The following is a 19,516-nucleotide window of genomic DNA, read 5'->3' on the forward strand; positions in this document are numbered from 1 at the left end:
TACATTTACACAAATTGCCTACATGTATACATTGCATATACTATCAGTATCATTACCAAATTATCCACTATCGCTGTATTTGGTGACCTATCCAAAATAGAGTAATGCTTCATCGAATGGTTGGTAATTTTGATAAGGTAAAACCGTGGGCATTTTATTAAGAAAGCCAGCAACATGACCTTTCTCGACAATTTTGACATGCTGAATCCCAAAATCAATGTTACCAAGCTGTATTTTGAATTTAACATTGGCAAAATTTGAAATTTCAAAATGGCCGCCAAATTGACCAAAATCTATAGAATATATTCATCATAATATTTACAAATCAAACTAATTGTTATACATGACGAACAAAATGTTGAACCTATTTTTACATAGTTAGGCCTAATATGTATTCAAAATAACTATAATAGTACACAAATAACAACTGCTTCTTTTTATATGTCATTAAATTTATTAAGACACTACTTCATCAAATATTCCGAGTATTTGAAATGATATTCATGTTCATGTAGCCGAACTTAAATCATTTTTAACAAGTATAAGCTTATTCTACCCTAATCTAACGCACTATACAATACGTACGAACTCCAAGGACCTCCTTCCTTCGATAAATATTCGAATAAATATTTACCATCCTTGGGTATGAGAGGAAATTAGGACGATGATGGCTGTTCTAATTAAATCAGAGTTTTTGAATTATTTAGGTTAGAATCATGCGTAGATTGAAGAATTTCAGATTTATTTCATTAGTCTTTTCGTCGAAGTGTTTAGAATAACGACTTCTCCCTGTGTAAATCTGAACCCCACACCGCTGCAACCTACCCTGCATCTCGTATCGTCTCTATGTAGAAATGAACCCGGATTCGGAAAATATTTATCGTTTGATAAATATTGACATCAGTGAGAACGGGCAAATGGGTGCTCATATAAAGCAAGCGCGTGATTAGATATTGTTTAGTTATCGGACGGTCCAGCCAGTAGCCAGAGGGGTTCCTGTAAATTTCGACGATGAATTCCAGTGCGGCTTATGTGACGTTGTTGTTATTTGGTTTAACTGTTAGTGAAGTGAAATCGTCGGTCACTGGAGCTATTCAATGCGATGAGCTTACAAAATCGTAAGTATGATATGATATGTAATAATATAAGTCCATTTTACATCAAAGTGTTCATTTTACTTGATTTACCCTCGCCCGGGCCAAATTTGGCCTGACCAAAAACGTCGGACCAGGCCCGAGCCAAATTTTAGCACAAGACAAATGATTGCGTTTGAATTGCAACTAGCACCGGTAATGATCCACTTCCCTTTGTTTGAGCATTATTGAGTATCGAGTGAATGTTTGCGTGTTAAGGTGCTCTCTTATTAGGCACGGGTCAAATTTGGCCCGAGCTTGATCGGTGCCAATTTGGCCCGGGCCAAATCGTCCCCGTGTGATCGCGGCTTATATCAGCTGAACATACTTATTTGGCTAGTAGCACGACTAACGTGAAGTGACTGACCTGACTGACCGTCGTCGCCTGAGGCATAGAAGGTTTTCTACAAGCTATTGTTCCTAGAGCGTGAAATGCATTCCAACGCCTCGGGGCACAACAGCAATTCTCTAGGACCGCTCAACAGAAGTGTCCAGAGAAATAGAAGTGTCCAGAACCAAACACTTGTTTGAAAATATTTCAAGCCAAGACATTAACATACTTTGAAATAGATATGTAAATCTGCGATATTGTGGGAGGACGTTAAAATCAAACCACCCAACTACATTGAGATAACTTTGTTTCATTCAAAATCGTTAGAAAGAAATTGACATTGCGAGGGAGAGGCCGAAACTGTGGCGATATCGATAATGAAAACTTGTTGGTAGCCGATGATGTGCGTGTCGCGATAACTGTTTAGATTTAATAAGATACCGCATTCACGACGTGTAATTTATAGCAATATCAATGAGCAATATCGGAACTTCATATAAAGCACAACACGGCGTAAGATATTATTTAGTAATCGTTCGGATCAGTAGCAAGATAGTTTGGAAACCTTGCACCATGGAGTTGAAGGCTATGTTACTGTTGTTGATAGGTCTAATCGGTAGGGTTGATTCAGAAGTAACAGGACCAGTAAATCAAGCAGAAGCTTTGACATCGTGAGTATAACGCTCGGCCTCTTGCAGTGGAGCGAGAAACTACTTCTTTCAATACAAAATACCTACGTTTTATTCACATGATAACTATTCACTCATTACATTTATCAAAATGATGTTTATTTCGATACATTCGGTTATTTCAGTAAGGCTATAAATGATATGATCGACTCGCAAATTAGAGGTTTGAAACCACCCAGTGAATTCGAATATAACACGACTATGATATGTTTCATAAAATTCTAAGTGCCATTTGGCTCATACAGAGCCCCGGAGGTGACACGATGAAAATGTTTTTGAACGAAATGATTTTCATGGCCACGAAACCTTTTTTCATTCGGAAGAAAAGATTATTTAGTTCACACCAACCCTTGAGGTCAGTTCCACCGTCAAGTAGGATTAAACGGATTATTTTATCTCATTTGGTTCATGAATTGTCTTCATAATAGAAATAGTCTGTTGAATGCTGCTACGCGCGCCTGAGTAACTTTACGAAACTCTCAACGCGTGTGATTGGCATTGAGCCGTTAAAAGAAATTAATTGAGAAAATTTCATTCGAACGATCCGCGCTGATTAAGTAGTAAATTAATCTTAAGTTCAATCTATATTTGATGAACACTAATAAGATACCGCATTCACGACGTGTAATTTATAGCAATATCAATGAGCAATATCGGAACTTCATATAAAGCACAACACGGCGTAAGATATTATTTAGTAATCGTTCGGATCAGTAGCAAGATAGTTTGGAAACCTTGCACCATGGAGTTGAAGGCTATGTTACTGTTGTTGATAGGTCTAATCGGTAGGGTTGATTCAGAAGTAACAGGACCAGTAAATCAAGCAGAAGCTTTGACATCGTGAGTATAACGCTCGGCCTCTTGCAGTGGAGCGAGAAACTACTTCTTTCAATACAAAATACCTACGTTTTATTCACATGATAACTATTCACTCATTACATTTATCAAAATGATGTTTATTTCGATACATTCGGTTATTTCAGTAAGGCTATAAATGATATGATCGACTCGCAAATTAGAGGTTTGAAACCACCCAGTGAATTCGAATATAACACGACTATGATATGTTTCATAAAATTCTAAGTGCCATTTGGCTCATACAGAGCCCCGGAGGTGACACGATGAAAATGTTTTTGAACGAAATGATTTTCATGGCCACGAAACCTTTTTTCATTCGGAAGAAAAGATTATTTAGTTCACACCAACCCTTGAGGTCAGTTCCACCGTCAAGTGGGATTAAACGGATTATTTTATCTCATTTGGTTCATGAATTGTCTTCATAATAGAAATAGTCTGTTGAATGCTGCTACGCGCGCCTGAGTAACTTTACGAAACTCTCAACGCGTGTGATTGGCATTGAGCCGTTAAAAGAAATTAATTGAGAAAATTTCATTCGAACGATCCGCGCTGATTAAGTAGTAAATTAATCTTAAGTTCAATCTATATTTGATGAACACTTGAATGATGAAAGCTAATCCAACGGCAAGTTAAACTCGATCCTTACAAATTAAATTCTACACTCTCTGAATGCCATTCGATACTTTAAAGATAGATCTAGCTGATTCTAGCAAATATTCTAAAAAAATTAGAACATAGTAAGGCCTGTGCTAATGCTTTGCATTTGTATAATATGACAAATTGCTGACCCATAATTTCTTTTTTTGGTTATATTGGTTAAAAGATTATTAAATACAAAAATCGATGTAAATAGTGTGAAACAGAGAATAATTTTTTCCGAGTATAGATTAGGCAATTCAATACCTTAGTTCCGTGTACCTAAATCTTCAGGGCCAAGTTTCACAATGTACATGTAGGCCTATAATTCGTTGATGCCTCATCTACTGCCAGTGCCAACCAATGAATTCCGTATTTAAACGATGTTGGCTGATTCGGGGTGTTAATATACGTACAAATCATGTACTACCACAACTCTTGAGTGTGAGGGCTTTTTGACACAAGTGTCGGCATCAATTTTCTCAAGTTTGTGCGGCCCTCTGTAGGGTGTGAAAAAAGGTAAGTCAAGTAAGTGACAAAAACCTCTTGGGAATTCGAAGAAGGTGATAAGAAGAGCTAACGTGTTTTAATGCTTCCTTTTATCAAGAAAATGAAATTCGTCGAAGCGTATGAAAAAGTGCGTTCATGTTGACTCTCCTCGGACAAGGGCAAGGATTACATAAATAATTCAACCTAAATCACAACTGTGGAACCGGAAGCATGTATGCAAATGGAGCGCTAGAATGCCAGAACACGAAAACAAAACAAAAAGACGCCGAATTTTCTATAAACACCAGTTTTCTTCTTAACGCCAAACCAAATTCAGTAATGAAAAAGGCCGAATGGCGTTAAATTTTACGATATGCAAATGAGGTTTCTAGAACACCGGCGCCAAAGATGAATATCAGGGTTACTGTGGCCCGAATGGGACATCACCATCTAATCTGAAGTTTCCCCCGTTTTCTGCTAGGGTTCACCGCTGAAATGATGGAACGGAAAAGTTGGGTGATAATTTTCACGGCCATATTGTGTTAGGTAAACAGAGCGTAATTATTAAAATAGAGCTGTCAAATATGTGTCGACTTCAATTTACTATGCCATTTACAAGTCTTGACAAACACTAATTTGAAAGAGAATTTTGATAGATTACGTCTGCAAATAATTCGATTAGTATTTCAAAAGTGATTTTGCCGACGGGGCGACCATTTCCACCGATGACAGACACCGATTCACATCAGATTTCAAACGAGGAGGATTTAGAGATTTTATCGCTTAACTCGGATTTTAGAACTTCTTAATCGACGCTTTTGGTGATAAATCTAGGAAAGTATGTAGGATTTGACGGCAGGGAAAAGAACTTGTCTTATCAACGTTAAATGGATGCTGGTGCATTTTCGCGATTTATTCGCATCACTATCATTCGTTATAGAAGTATTATATTTGAATGTCGTTTTGACGCAATGAAATCATTTAATTTCTCGGTACATGGTACAATTTATAGATATATTCATTGGGGCAAAATATTTAGCAGATCCGGTGTCCATTGAAACGGTACTATTGATTATTATATTGCATGTTGAATGTTAATACATTTTTTGCATCTCACTTAACCCAGCAGGTGCTTCATATTTAAGAGCTTATCATTGCATATCGCATAGACAGACTACAATCATTAATTTCTGTATTAGTACGGTGGATAATTTGCGTGAAGCCGGGATTTCCTTAAAGTATGGATACACGTGTACATATTCAAAGTGATAGCATTAATTGTCGATAGAAAAAGTTGTGAAACTAGCGAAAATTACTTAAACGTGCCTGAATAATTATTTTATCGAAAACGCGCGGAGAGCACCAATATAAACATAGATCATTTGCACTTCGATACGTAGTATAAAATTCCATCTGGAATCCTAGCAAATGTAATATAATCAATTTTCACATCTATTTTTCGTATATTATCTAAAATTTATAGTCGATTAAGAAGTTTTAATGCTTGAGTTCATTTATTAGACTCAAGAATCAGTGTCGTTTGAGCGGAACTGCTTGGAAATGTTACTGGTTTTCATGTTTCAGCTGATCGCTGTAGCGCGGGCAGCAGAGGATACGACGGTGTAAGTAACGAACTGTTTAACATAATTTCACTCTTGAGGGAAATAAACTGTTTAAGAGAAGAACCTGTAAAATATTGTAGGAAATATTGAAATGTCTTATTTCAAATTTTGTGTGGGTCTATCGTGTCACTGGAATTTAGAATTATTACTTATCTGGATTGGGTGACGTAGGAAATTGAAAAAAAAGGATTCTATTTTTCAAGATCTGGCGAAAAATCAGCGTCGCATCAATATCCGGAGACTGAGAATAAATTTTAAGCATCCAAATGATATAGCAGTTAAACCCACCTTCCTAACATATACAATATACCTATGTATTAAAAATACAAAAATATATAGATCGTAATTGGTACGAACTTTCATTCAAACTGAATGGATTAATTGCACGATTGACTCTAAAACGAAATCGTTTTAGAGTCCATGATTATACCATGGGCACAGGAACTCAAGTTTATATGTCTATGGTTCAACTACTTACGATTTCAAGAAAAATTTGAAGGGCATTCAGTTTGTATAAGAAGGGCGCAAGGTGTCACCGTGAAGCCTCAAACGGGGAGCTTGGTATCCTCTATCTGAAAATGTTGAAAATTGATAACAACATCATTTTCCAGACTTCATTTTCCAAAATTGTTTGATATATATACTAATTATTATGTTTTCAATGGCAAAGTTTTGTGGAACCCTTCAGGATTTATTAGGGGTATTAGATGAGATGACCCCTAAATCTGCCATTTGATTTCCGTATAAGAGGCTTAAAGTAAAGATAATTTTGTGTGAGTCTGAGAGGAGTCGCTTGGAATGAATCTAGACGTTTTCAGACAAATGTCGAAATTGAACATTTGGCACTAATTGTCATTATAAAGATACCATGCGGCGTTGGATGGCCTTGGATTTACAGCTATGTAATCGTTTTCGAGCTTCGTAGTGCTCTGTTCGGGGTTTAAAGTTGTTAGTGTCTTTATTCGTAGGAGGAAACTCATCCAAAGTTTGAAACAGCTTTCTGATCTGAACATTAGTTGGCCTCCTTCCCATTGCTACGTATATACGTGCTACCTTCAATCATGAAACTAGTCTTGAACGTGAGACCCATGGGCGAGTTGCTCAAGACTTGGTTATAGTTAACCAGTGGATATTTGAAACGATTGAAAGTTCATTGTTGCTATTACATTAATCCACCGGTTATCTTTAACCAACTTTTGGGCAACTGGCCCCTGGCATTGTAGAACTGAATGTTGCGAATCAAATTTGCTCCGTGCCAAGTGACTGAGCGCGTTCACACATGAATAACTCGTTAACTTTTTACTAAATAAAGCGATGCATTGGCGAGCGCGTGAGTCAGTTCCGGAACCAGATTCACACGGGATGAGTTGATACATGTTCAAATTCGGCACGAGCCTGATCCGACATTTTTGGTCGGGCCAAGTTTGCAACTCGCGCTTATCTTACATGTTCGGTTCTTTGAAAATACAGATGTATTAAGTTGTTTTGCAGCCTTGTGTATTCATTTTCATATTGTACAAATTGTTGTATATAATTTACTTCTGAAATGAATAAATGAATATGCTTAGGTACAGGTGTTTTTTTTCAAAAACGAAGAAAAAACCTTTTCGCACCAGAATAGCACAAAAACGGAATATAAGATTAATACTTTCATTTTTTGGTCTTTTCAGTTTATCAACCAAAGGTATGTATATGTACGTTTTGTATATCGTAAAAGTTGACCACAAGAACTTAGCTTCATGACCAGGTTCATGACTGGTGATAGATTAGATCGTGTTAACTTTCATTCTGCCTTATTGATTTTTCTTTTATGAGTTTTTATTTGAGCCTACATGATTTCGATGTTTCTATTATGTTCTTAAAGTCATCTTAGGAATATTGACGTATTCCTGGATATAGCTATAATGATACTAAAACCGCACGAAAAGACTATAGATGAAACACTCTTCCCGTGTTGTAAAGTTCTGGATGGAAGACATCCTCAGTTGTCAGGTTTTGCCAACAGAAACCCGGGCCGCAGACCCTTCATTGTTCTATTACAACGCCCAGGATTTCTTAGGCGCACAGGTAGCTGCTTATTGCTCAATTAGATGCGTGGTGTTGATATAGTGAATCTACCGGTGAAAAACAACGCATCGGATTGGCTTAAAATACGTAGACCGGTGGCTGCAGAGCGGCAACCTGTCCAGCCGAGAAATCTTGGGCGGTGTAATGGAACAATGAAGGGTCTGTCGTCGGGTTGTGTTGTGTTGGTTTGAGCTCTGGCGGGAGGCAATCAGACCCTGGCAAGCGAGGATGGATGAATATGAGATTTCTAATATAATGAGGATCAATTTAAACAAAAGATTCTGCAATTTAAACCGACCTTGCAACTACATCTGTACTTCGATTTCCGATTTCCAAGATAAACTCTTTGGGCCAGTTTTATAGACTAGAATTAACTTTAACCCAGGGGCTAATTTTCAACAAGATTAGCTCCCGGGTTAAAGTTGTTACCAGTCTATAAAACCGGGCCCTAGTTTCGTGATGTGTCGGGATGTAAGGGACACCAAAGTCAAATCAAATAAAATGAAAAATGAATCGATCGAATTATAGAAATTTCGAAATCAAAAATGGTATTGAATAAAACTTTAAGAATGAAAAATGTTCACTATAAGAATATAAGATATCTCTCTGAGATAATCTTTTGTTCCACGTTTCGCCTAAATACACGTCAGCCATCTTCACGAATAGATATTAGCTCGAGGAATCTCCTAACACGTTCTATTCTCATTGTGGGATTTAAGCTTGCTTTTATCTTAAAGTTTATTTAGAATACTAGAAATATTTCGGTTACTTCCTACCACCCATCTTCAGTCTAAAATGATGTATCAAATAACTAACTACGTATAAACTAAGACACGAGGAATTCTACCCGAAATATTTCTAGCATTTTATACAAATCTTTGATTCGTTCAGCAATTGTGGGAATTGACATTAATTGTTTCGTCGCGGATATTTTGATCTTACTGATTCACAAGAACAGAATGTTTCATCAATGCTTATTATTTTGTTATGTTGGTATTTAGTTAGGTATTGCATTCAAGTAACAAATTACGATGTTCTTCATTTTTCACAAATATGGATGCTTCGCCTACTGAAAAAAACCTAAATGAAGATGGGAACTATTTACTAATTATTTTTTTATAGTTTGTAGCGGTTCTATTAAGGGATTGATAACACCGGATGATAAATCACGAATTGTAGCCTTCCTCAACGATAAACGCAGGGCTCTGCAAAAATCCAATATGTTTGAAGTTGTAAGTTCATTTTCAAATGACAGTTGTATTTTTAGATGATTCTTGTATTCGTGAAACTATTTTAATATTTTCATCCATGATTTAATTTTTTTTGTATATCTATGTGCAGACTTGGGATGATGATTTGGCGGATTTAGCAGAAGGCTTCTCGAGAGCGTGTATATTCGGACATGGTATGATGAACCGGTACGTATGTTTACAGTAACATGTCTTAATTCAATTAAGTTGATAATCATAATTTATGGAATGCTCGAATGAAGAGATATGGTGGTGAACCATGAACCAAGATGATCTCGGACTGGGCTTATATCCAGTCTATACAACTGGGCCCTGGTCTGTCTCTTGATTCACTGGCGTTCCATTCAAATTCTGACCATATGGAAATTTCAATCTTTTAAGATGTGACAAAACAGATACTACCGGTAGAACAGTTATGAAAGAAATGTTTGGTCAGAATTCGGCTTACTCCATGGGTAAAGGTTCAACCGACTTTGAAACGGTATTGAAAGGATGGTTTAGCGAGAAACCGCTGTTCGATGAAAGCACGAACCGCTGTACTGAATTGTGCGGTCACTATCGGCAGGTAATTATGGTGGCTGATTCGGGCCATACTAAAAATATTTCCGTACGGCTAAGGGAACGATAAAAAAATCTTCACATTGGCCCGTTTTTTGGTTGTCTCGCACGAGAATTCGAAACCTTTTGGTTTTCTAGCGCGAGAAAACAAAACATTTTGGTTTGAAAAAAAATTGTCTCACTTGCTAGTATGGTGGCTGATAAGGGCCATAGCGTAAAATTCCTGGTATTTAAATGAGGGCGCCAGACCGCCAGAACGCCAAAACGAAAAAAAACGTCAAATTTTCTCTAAAAGTTCGTTTTGGCGCGCCAAAACAAAGAAAATTCCGTTTTGGCGCCCTCGCCAAAACGAACTTTCATTTTGGCGCCCCCGCCAAAACGAACTTTCGTTTTGGCGCCCCCGCCAAAACAACGAAAAACGTCCAATTTTCTCTGAAAGTTCGTTTTGGCGCGCCAAAACGGAGAAAATTCCGTTTTGGCGCCCCCGCCAAAACAACGAAAAACGTCGAAATTTCTCTGAAAGTTCGTTTTGGCGCGCCAAAACAAAGAAAAGTTCGTTTTGGCGCGGTTATTTCCGTTTTGGCGCCCCCGCCAAAACAAGCATTCAACCACAGTAAAATTATTTTTCAATTTGGCGCGTTGATCTTGTGTGTAATTTGCATAAATTTGCATATATGAAAATATTTTACGTATATATACGTGGTTTGAAGTTCGTTTTGGCGGGGGCGCCAAAACGAAAGTTCGTTTTGGTGCCCCAAAAAACACCAAAAAAAACATGCAAATATGATAATATTTTATCGCTCCCCTAGCCGTACAGAAACTTTTTTTAGTACGGCCCAAATCAGCCACCGTAGGTAAATGACATCACGCGTCAGAAAAAGACCAACTAGACTCAAGTAATAAAAATAGGGATTATTTTGCAATATTCCGGTTACGTGAAATAATCAACACGATGATAAAAATAATGCGCACTCATCTCAATTTACCGACTGTCATCAATTCGATCGTTAAGGCCTGTTCTTGTAGATGATGTATAGCCAGGTGACTAAAGTTGGATGTGCGTTGAAGTATTGTCCAGACGGTGTTTACGATTCGAAAACAGGGACGTCGAAAAACGGAGGAACAGTAGTCGTGTGTAACTTCGACTGGTGAGTTAGAATTTGTAATTCGTGAACAATTAGTGTCAAATGATATTGAAATGATGTTGAAAGTATCTCATTATTGGATATTATATATGGTCGCCCCTTTAATGTTACGACTTCGAGCAGAAATTTGTTCAATTTCAAAATAGCTCCCGCGTTCTAGGGTCAGTCACCTGAGGAATAGCTGATAAGAATGACTCGAATTTACGTATATGTTCATCTCGAAGGTTATGTCTTGTATAATAATTGCAATCATATATAGGTTCATGCCAAAAGAAGAAGTGTCGATATTTGAAAGTAAGGGCGATGCCTGTTCCACGTGTATTGGTCATACAGACGATAAGCAACAACTTACAAAATACATCACTTGCAATAAAGGATTATGTAGTAAGTGACTGAATAGCTTATACGTACCACAAGAATTGAAGATGCAGTCACGGCTGCAATGTGCCCAGGTTCTAGCCTCCATTTTTAGCATCCTTTTTTCTCCCGTCTTGTTGCGTGATTTCTTTCTCTCTTTTTGAAAAACTATTTTATGACGTTTTGCCGGGTCTTCGATAGATCTTCAGACATTTGGTAGAAATCTTAACTTGAGAATCTCTAGTTTCTATGCAGGGCCGGCGGAACCGGTACGGCCACTACGGCCATGACCGGACCAATAATTTTGCCAAGGATGTTTCAAAATGTGTGTAATAAAATTCCTGCCACGCTGACGACCACAGGTCTATCTATGTTGTTTTTGTTTTCTGTGTAAACATAGGCTGGGCCCGGTGCCGTCGTCGTTGATGACATCATCGACACCGCCGTCACGATGTTGTACACCGGGACGGTCTAACAAGTATACGGGGTACCTGTCTAGTAAAAAGCCATCGTATTGGAGTTTTTGGTCCGCAAGTTCTTAAGCTTTAAACTTTGGTCATTGGTAGTATCATTCAGTAGTCTGAGTAATTTACAGTTATCTCTCATCGTTATACTGATTGTAGAAGTGTATTTCATAGTTTCACATGGTTTAATGGTATATCACTGATATTATAAACATGTAGTATTTCCATAATATAGCAGCTTAAGATAATCCTGTTTACGATATTTTCAAGCGTATCCCAATCTTGTACATTGTTTCATTACGATATTAAAAAGCCGGTTTTGTGTCTATAGATTTCTAAATCCAGTGTAGCAACCTTCTAATTTTAACCACCTTCAAGTATCTCCCCAACAAATCGCCACAATGCCAATACTTTTTGAGTAATCCACCGTTTAAAAAACCCTCCTTACAGCATATATTTTACTATATGAAAATTCATGGTTTTCCCTAAGCATCCCGTCACCATGGCGACAGTTGGAAGTATCCCAAAATGTTGTTACTACCAGATAGCCATTGACCCGTGCTAACATGACATGTATAAATTTGTAAAATATTTTATCATACTGGGCTGCACTAACAATTTATTTGGGCTTCTTACTGCGAAAATGAAGTTATTTTGAATAAAAAGTAAAATTTCGGCATGATAGCATTGTTGAAACTGTTCATTGTTGCTTTTATCGGATAGGCCATACCCAATAATATATAGGTAGGTCTAAGAATTTTCAATTTATCTACAATACTTTTTGAGTAATCCACCGTTTGAAAAACCCTCCTTACAGCATATATTTTACCAGCACGTTACCTTAGCAACGCAATATCTCGGCCCGGCTCATGTTTCCAGGGTTACAAATCTGCCCAAATAAGCTTGAGAATCTTATCTTTCTTCAATGGAAATTTGGGCTTTGAGGTATTCCAGGTAAGCGAAATTCCAATTTTTGAGTCTTGGAGCCTGGACTACAATGGCGGCCATGACAATTGATACTCTTGATGTGTGGCTATAGAACCGGCAAATTTGCACGGGACACCGCTATAATTGGGGCTTGATCGAAACGAAACAAAATTGACTATCAAAATGCATTCTGAAATGCTCCCAGAATGCGTATCATAAGTAAATTTTTCAAAATTTTCCGCGCAATAATCATTAATTGCCGGCAATTAATAATTGCGACGAACCGGAGCTCGCTACGCGCTTCTGCCTTATAAGTACGGTTGGGGATGGCCGTACCAATATATAGTTTATACCTTCCGCTGGCCCTGCTATGCATGTCAGAGTATTGCGACAATATGGCATGAGAGAAACTACGAAGAAACGAAGCATTACTCAAAATACTTGATTGAAAAAACCAGTCTTTTGAACAATTCTTGAGGCGTTTTTTTAACTCTAGCATTTCTGATTTCAGATTTCAGCCAAACTTGTTCCGCTGCCGATGGATGCCGTAGGTTTCTTACTTCATAGAAATCACTCTTTTGATAATTTGTAACCCTTTATCTGTTACCCTTTGCAATTATAACTGAGCTCGGTTGGTTTTCAGCTTGCAACAAGAATAAACTGATTTGCAATGGAAACGGAACTCCGTCTGGACCTGCGTGCAACTGTGTTTGTGATAAAGGTTATAAGGGAGACAAATGTCAACGTAAGTTTTTATCATTTAATTGATTTCCTAATAGCTTTTACTTGGGGGTACGGATTTTTAGTCGTATCTATCGTAATTTCAAAAATAAAGATATTTTTGTCTTCTCTTACGATCTACTGATTTGCAAAAAAGTTTTCCTGTTATTTGAGTTCAATTACACTCAATTTCACTCCGTTTTATGCCTTTTAGAGAAATTTCGACGTTTTTCGTTGTTTTTGCGGGGGCGCAAAAACGAAAGTTCGTTTTGGCGGGGAGGCCAAAATGAAAGTTCGTTTTGGCGGGGCGCCAAAAGGAAAGTTCGTTTTGGCGGGGACGCCAAAACGGAATTTTCTTTGTTTTGGCGCGCCAAAATGAACTTTCAGAGAAAATTGGACGTTTTTTTTTTGTTTTGGCGTTCTGGCGCCCTCATTTACATATCAGGAATTTTACACTATGGCCCTTATCAGCCACCATACCGTGCCGAGCTTTTTTGAGGGACAATTCTATTCCAAGAAAAGTGCACTTTTCCACCGTTTCACCGCACTTTCTTATGAAAAAGGGCAGATCTTAAATATGAAGTGCCCGGGTACCTGAATGAATCTTTTGAGAATGGATTACCGATACTTAACATCTTCAAAAAAAGCATGAAAAATTGTCTCCAAATTTCGAAAAATCTTGACCCAAATTTTTTTTACACTGATTTTTTGAAGGGCGCCATGAAATTTCTAGGGGGTTCGTTCGCTACCCCCGAGCGATCCCCTCTCCTCGGCACAGGCCTGCGTTTTGATTTATTTCCACGATCCTTCCAGATTTTCATGTAGAAAAAATATACATTTTCTATTTTCTCATTTCTCTTCAATTTTAAAACGCCTGTATAGAAAAAGATATTTGTTTTTTTTTTAAATTTTGCCCTTCACCCCCTTCTATGTTTACGAAAATTGTATCTCATAATTGAAATCGTTCTTGTTGTGGACTATCCAGAGATATGTCTTGTTTTCTTGTGAATTTTAGATATATGCTTTGACAATGATCCGGGGTATTGTGAGGTAGTGGGATTCATGTGCGAGGAAAACGAGGTTGCATTGGTTGACTGTCCGAACACATGCAAAGATATGTACGTATCAATGAAATATGATTCAGATTAATCTCACACCTGAAAAATATGCACAACGCGCTTACTGAACGACTGGTCAACCCATATCAATTGCAAATTGTAGCTAATAGCGCTCTTTGAGTGTGGCGAGGGATCACCAGTGGGCGTTAAATATTGAATTGATCAGATGGTCAAGATTTCCCTGGACCTTTAGTTCGTCTTATCAACGACCGAAATTTCCCTTTTAGCTAGAACCCACCCTTTAAGAACTTATGCTTTTATCGGCCTCCCTTCAAAGCTATTACTGGTAGAAAATGATGAATTATTCGATCAATTTTATTGCAGATATCCAAAGCATCCATGCAAGGATTGAAATTCTAATATGCGCAATAATATTGCATCATAAAATATAACACTTTCATTGTCAAATGTGAATTGTAAAAAAAGTAAATCAATGAAAAATGAATGTTGTGAATGAGCAAATTAAAACATTTAAAAAAAGAGTAAAAACTGAACTGTTCTTTTTTTATTTCCGTTTTTTTACTCTGAAACCCGGTAATGGGTTTAATTTGTCTCTGGCGAGAATTCGAGTCGAAAGTTGGGCATTACTGACTTTCGTTGTCCTCTCTTTACTTTCACTTGGCTAGAATATATTTTTCTACCCGCAACTGGGGCTCCGAAACCTCATTGACACTCGTCGAATCGAATGTACCCATTTCAGCAATTCACCCTGAACAGGATTCACGAGAAACGAATACAATAAAGAAATAGATCGTGAATCCGTGATAGAATTGTATGGAATATGGATACAATAGCTGTACGCGAGTCGGACGTTTTTGATGGCTGCCTTGGATCGTTAGACCATAAAAGATAAACTCAAAATGTTTTGTTCAGTGGTGTCATTACAGTTGAACGTCGTTAATACGTTTCTGTTCATGACGGAAACCGTTTCCCGCGGTCCCAGCTAACATCAATCAAGATTTGGATCGATAATGCAAAACCCGTAGTATACAACAATTTCACTTTCGCCCACAAGATACGCATAAACGAGGTTCGACTGTAGTCCTTTTACCATTGAGCGCCACGTAGGGCACTTTGAGCGGGTTCGATGTTTCGTTTTTCCCAACTTTTGAGGAGAGACCAGAGAAGAACCTTCGACCAAGAAACTCGCTCGCCACCAGGGTTTGAACCCATAAACCCTGGATTTGACGAGACCAGTGACCGGCGGCTTAAAAACCACTCGGCAACTGTATAGTTACTCGCCCCTGTAGTTGCTCCGCAATGCTTTCAGTGTCGAAAACAATTCAAACTTAAGTTGGACCAAACTTCACCACGTGCAAGCGATTTTTATTGCCGGCTCCCATCAGATTTCAAAACTTTCCGTGATACATTGTAATGGGATGGGTCATCAAATTGTAACTGATATGGGAAAGTATCCCATGGACCAGAACGAGAATTTTTGTTGACGTCTACCCGATTAATTGAAATCGCAATCATTTCAATGAGTGATATATTTTATCATAAATATCTGAAACCACTGGGACGCATTAATTCCAATTCAATTTGTCAGTGCGAATTTTCCAAATGCATTTCAGCGTACCGTAACGCTGAGTCGACGAGTTTTATGATGTTAATTTCATCAGTTCGAGAGATCCTCCCAAATTTCAAACCATTACGACAGGCGCCACGATGAGGATGGTTTTAGTGAGTTTAGCGTTGTTACTGGTGCTGGCTAGTAGTAGACTGCTGGTCGGTAGTAAAACGTTTGAGAAAGTACACAAAACGTGCGCAAGTAGATCATCTTGTCGAAACAATTCGTTGATACAGGTGACGAAGAGCTGCTCTTGCAACGACGAGTGTATTTTCGAGGGTACTTGTTGTTACGACCATGACCATACAAAGCTGATCGATTACGTCGGTTACGCCAAGTGCGATCGACCAAAACATTACAAAGCGACTACGCATCTAGTTATGGTTTCTAGGTGCCCGGATAGCGAAGCGGACCAGACGATACGCCAGTTGTGCGGCGGTAAACACGATGATAATGATACATTCCTCGACTGGCCGGTCATAGGTACGAATAATCGTATGATCTATCGAAACTATTATTGTTCGTTGTGCTGGAGGGAATTCGATACGAAATTCTGGACCGTGGAAACGCTTTGTAAAACTACGGCGCACGCGGAGTGTCGTAAACATTGGAACCTACGCGGTATGGGCGCGCGGCCGCTGTGGTGCGAATACGAAATGAGTAAGATTAAAAATAAGTGCGCCGAATCCTGGGACGATCCGTATACGGCGGAACAATGCAGGAATCACACCGCTATCGTGGAACGACGGATCAGTTTTTTCAAATCCCGTTTCTATCAAAACAGCTATTGCGTTATATGTAATCGCCACCAAAACAAAAACGATGCAAAATTTGTATGTCGATATGGTGGCTCGACACAATTTCGCATTTCACATCACCAGCCGATTGGTGGAAACACGGGTATAGCTATACTCTTCAAAGTGAAACGAGATGACTCCAGTAAGAAAGCGAAATGCACAGACGCGGCAATTTATGACCCGTTCACGGAAAAGTGTCGGTTTTTATCGTGTCCCGTAGGGTACAATCTGCGAAATAGAAGATGCAGACCTACCCCTGCCGTTGGCGTCACAGGTGTACGAATGAAACAGCCTTCTCCGTCTATTATGTCTAACAACGGCACTTTTTGCACTACTGTCACGCTACAGGCCGGTGAATTCATTCTCACCGCCAATGACACGGTAAAATTGATCAAAATTGGCGCCGTACTCGGGTCGAATTCGTTCGAAATTGTCAACGGAACTTTGAAAATTTGCGAAAGTAAAATCAGTCGAATTTACGAGAGTTTCATGACATTCTATAAAAACGACCCGATCGCGTCGATGGTTTCGAAAATTTTGTTGGCGATTTCTTCGATAGCGTTATTCGCGCATTTCGTAATCTACGCGAAATTCGAAGAATTGAGGACGATTCCCGGTAAAACTTTGATGTGCCTCGACGTCGCGCTGTTTCTGGCGCAAGTTCTATATCTAATCGGAATAAAACGGTCTCGTGATGACACAGCTTGCAAATTTTTCGCCATATCGATACATTACTTCTATTTGGCTTCTTTTTTCTGGATGAACTGTCTATCGGTCAACGTAGCGCGTGTTTTTGGTAGTAGCACTCGGCCGAATCAAGGTCCCCGAGCTTTCGTCAAATTTAATCTGTACGGCTGGTTAGTCCCGGGTGCCATAGTTACTTGCGGTGGAGTAATGGATGCGTTACATCGGTACGTCAGTCCATACAACCCCTCATACGGAACGGGATCAGCCTGTTGGATGGCAAACCAAACTGGGCAGATAATATTTTTTGTTGGTCCGTCAGGAATTTTGTTCCTCGTAAATTTGTGTTGTTACGCATTCGCCGTGTTCAAAATCTGTAGAACGCGCGCCGAGGTGAGAGTTGCGCAAAAACGTGCCACTAAATACGAACTGTTCGTTTACGCTAAACTATCATGCGCCATGGGACTGACTTGGATCATCGCTTATATCGCTAATGCCGTAAATACGATCGTTTCATGGTATATATTCAGTATAGTGAACAGTTCACAAGGTGTGTTGATATTCGTGGCGTTTATTTGTAAGAAAGATGTGATTACGATGATCAAGCGTTGCGCATTTCCATCTCCACGTTCCAAGGAATGTGTTGACGACCTGACGACAACGACATCTATGTGAAATTACTATACAGCAGATACTGCTGCTGCTGCTGCTGCTGCTGCTGCTGCTGCTGCTGCTGCTGCTGCTGCTGCTGCTGCTGCTGCTGCTGCTGCTGCTGCTGCTGCTGCTGCTGCTGCTGCTGCTGCTGCTGCTGCTGCTGCTGCTGCTGCTGCTGCTGCCGTCGCCGCCGCTGCTGCTGTTGGAGGTGCAATAGGCCTTTATAAACTCATGCCACTCGATGTACTTTATACTTGATCTTAAGATAGCGATTATGTAACTAGTTGAAAAATTTTGATTTGATTTGAAATTTTGTATCCCTTACGAAACAACTCAATATTCGATTTCAATAATCTACAAGCTCTCGATTTCATGTTTAAATCTATGACTGATCCCAGGCAATAGTTTATTTACAATGAACAAAGTTAAACACAGTCACCATACACACGTCGATGCAAGAAATTAGATGTTACTTTCACAAATAATAATTATAGACAATTTACAGAAATATACGAAGGCCCAAAATTCTGGAACTCAGTTCAAAAAAAATTGTCATTCTCTCGCGTCTTTTGGAAATACTGTATAAAAATGTCTTAATATGTTTAGATTCAATTATGTATTTCTGATTGATTCAATCTAATGTACCAAATATCATGGATATTTTCAATGTTAAAATGTGTTTGTCATGTATATAGTGCCTAACTTGTAGAAATGAATGGGGCATAAATCTGTGCGTGAATGTGAGAGTGTGGCAGACTGGGCCCTTCAGGTAATACAAGTTTATCTAAACTTCACCAGTCGTCCAGCGTCTTATATTAGAATATTTTGTATTTATTCCTGCTACTTCATACTGTAATTCAAATCGTGAACAAAACATTATAATCCGCACGCACATGCCGGGAGCTAAAAAGGATGTTGGATTTTGAAATCCTAAGCACTGATTTCTAATATACACGTTTACATTCATTACCATCAATCTTCTTTTTTCTCTAGGGGGCCTGAACGTCCTAGTGATTGTACAGCCTTTAAGGCTCTGTTCAGGTCATCAATCTACTTATTTGTTATATGTTTTATTTTTAATTATAATTGATGATGAAATAAATTACATTACATTACTTAGCATTTTTTCAATTTCTGATTTATTCCACAATTCCGCTTAGCGTATAGTTGCTATCGTTTCTATTATCGAACCTTTCGATCTTTGCAACTTAAGTGAAAGATCGAGTCGGTCAAATCATGGGCCAAAAAGCCTTCTTCAACGGCTGCGAAAACGATACGATTTGATTTCGATTGATTGATTTTACTCGATTTGATTTGTATCCCTTACAAGCCCACCACACTCGGAACGCATGAGGGGGTGTGATTTTGATTTTGGAAATCGGAGAACATAGGTACACAATGGAACCTCGTTACAACGAGCTAGGATAGAACGATTCATCGGATAAGA

At 38.6% G+C, this 19,516-nt stretch overlaps 1 protein-coding gene across 2 annotated transcripts; it reads left to right on the forward strand.

The window, feature by feature from the left end:
* Nucleotides 1–907: 907 nt before the first annotated feature.
* LOC141902373 (cysteine-rich venom protein Mr30-like) lies at nt 908–14,840 on the forward strand. Of its 2 annotated transcripts, none has more exons than XM_074790064.1 (11): nt 908–1,118; nt 7,429–7,442; nt 8,948–9,057; nt 9,167–9,243; nt 9,457–9,640; nt 10,660–10,781; nt 11,038–11,162; nt 13,038–13,073; nt 13,170–13,271; nt 14,262–14,364; nt 14,689–14,840. In XM_074790064.1, the coding sequence occupies exons 1-11, from the start codon at nt 1,012–1,014 to the stop codon at nt 14,714–14,716; spliced, it is 1,008 nt and encodes a 335-aa protein (XP_074646165.1). In that variant the 5' UTR covers nt 908–1,011; the 3' UTR covers nt 14,717–14,840. The 2 variants fall into 2 exon arrangements, with proteins under 2 accessions (XP_074646165.1, XP_074646166.1); XM_074790065.1 differs by lacking the exon at nt 908–1,118 and adding an exon at nt 2,868–2,993.
* The last annotated feature ends 4,676 nt before the right edge of the window (nt 14,841–19,516 follow it).

This window comes from Tubulanus polymorphus, chromosome 3, assembly GCF_964204645.1.
Source record: "Tubulanus polymorphus chromosome 3, tnTubPoly1.2, whole genome shotgun sequence".
Classification (NCBI taxonomy): Eukaryota; Metazoa; Nemertea; class Palaeonemertea; order Tubulaniformes; family Tubulanidae; genus Tubulanus; species Tubulanus polymorphus.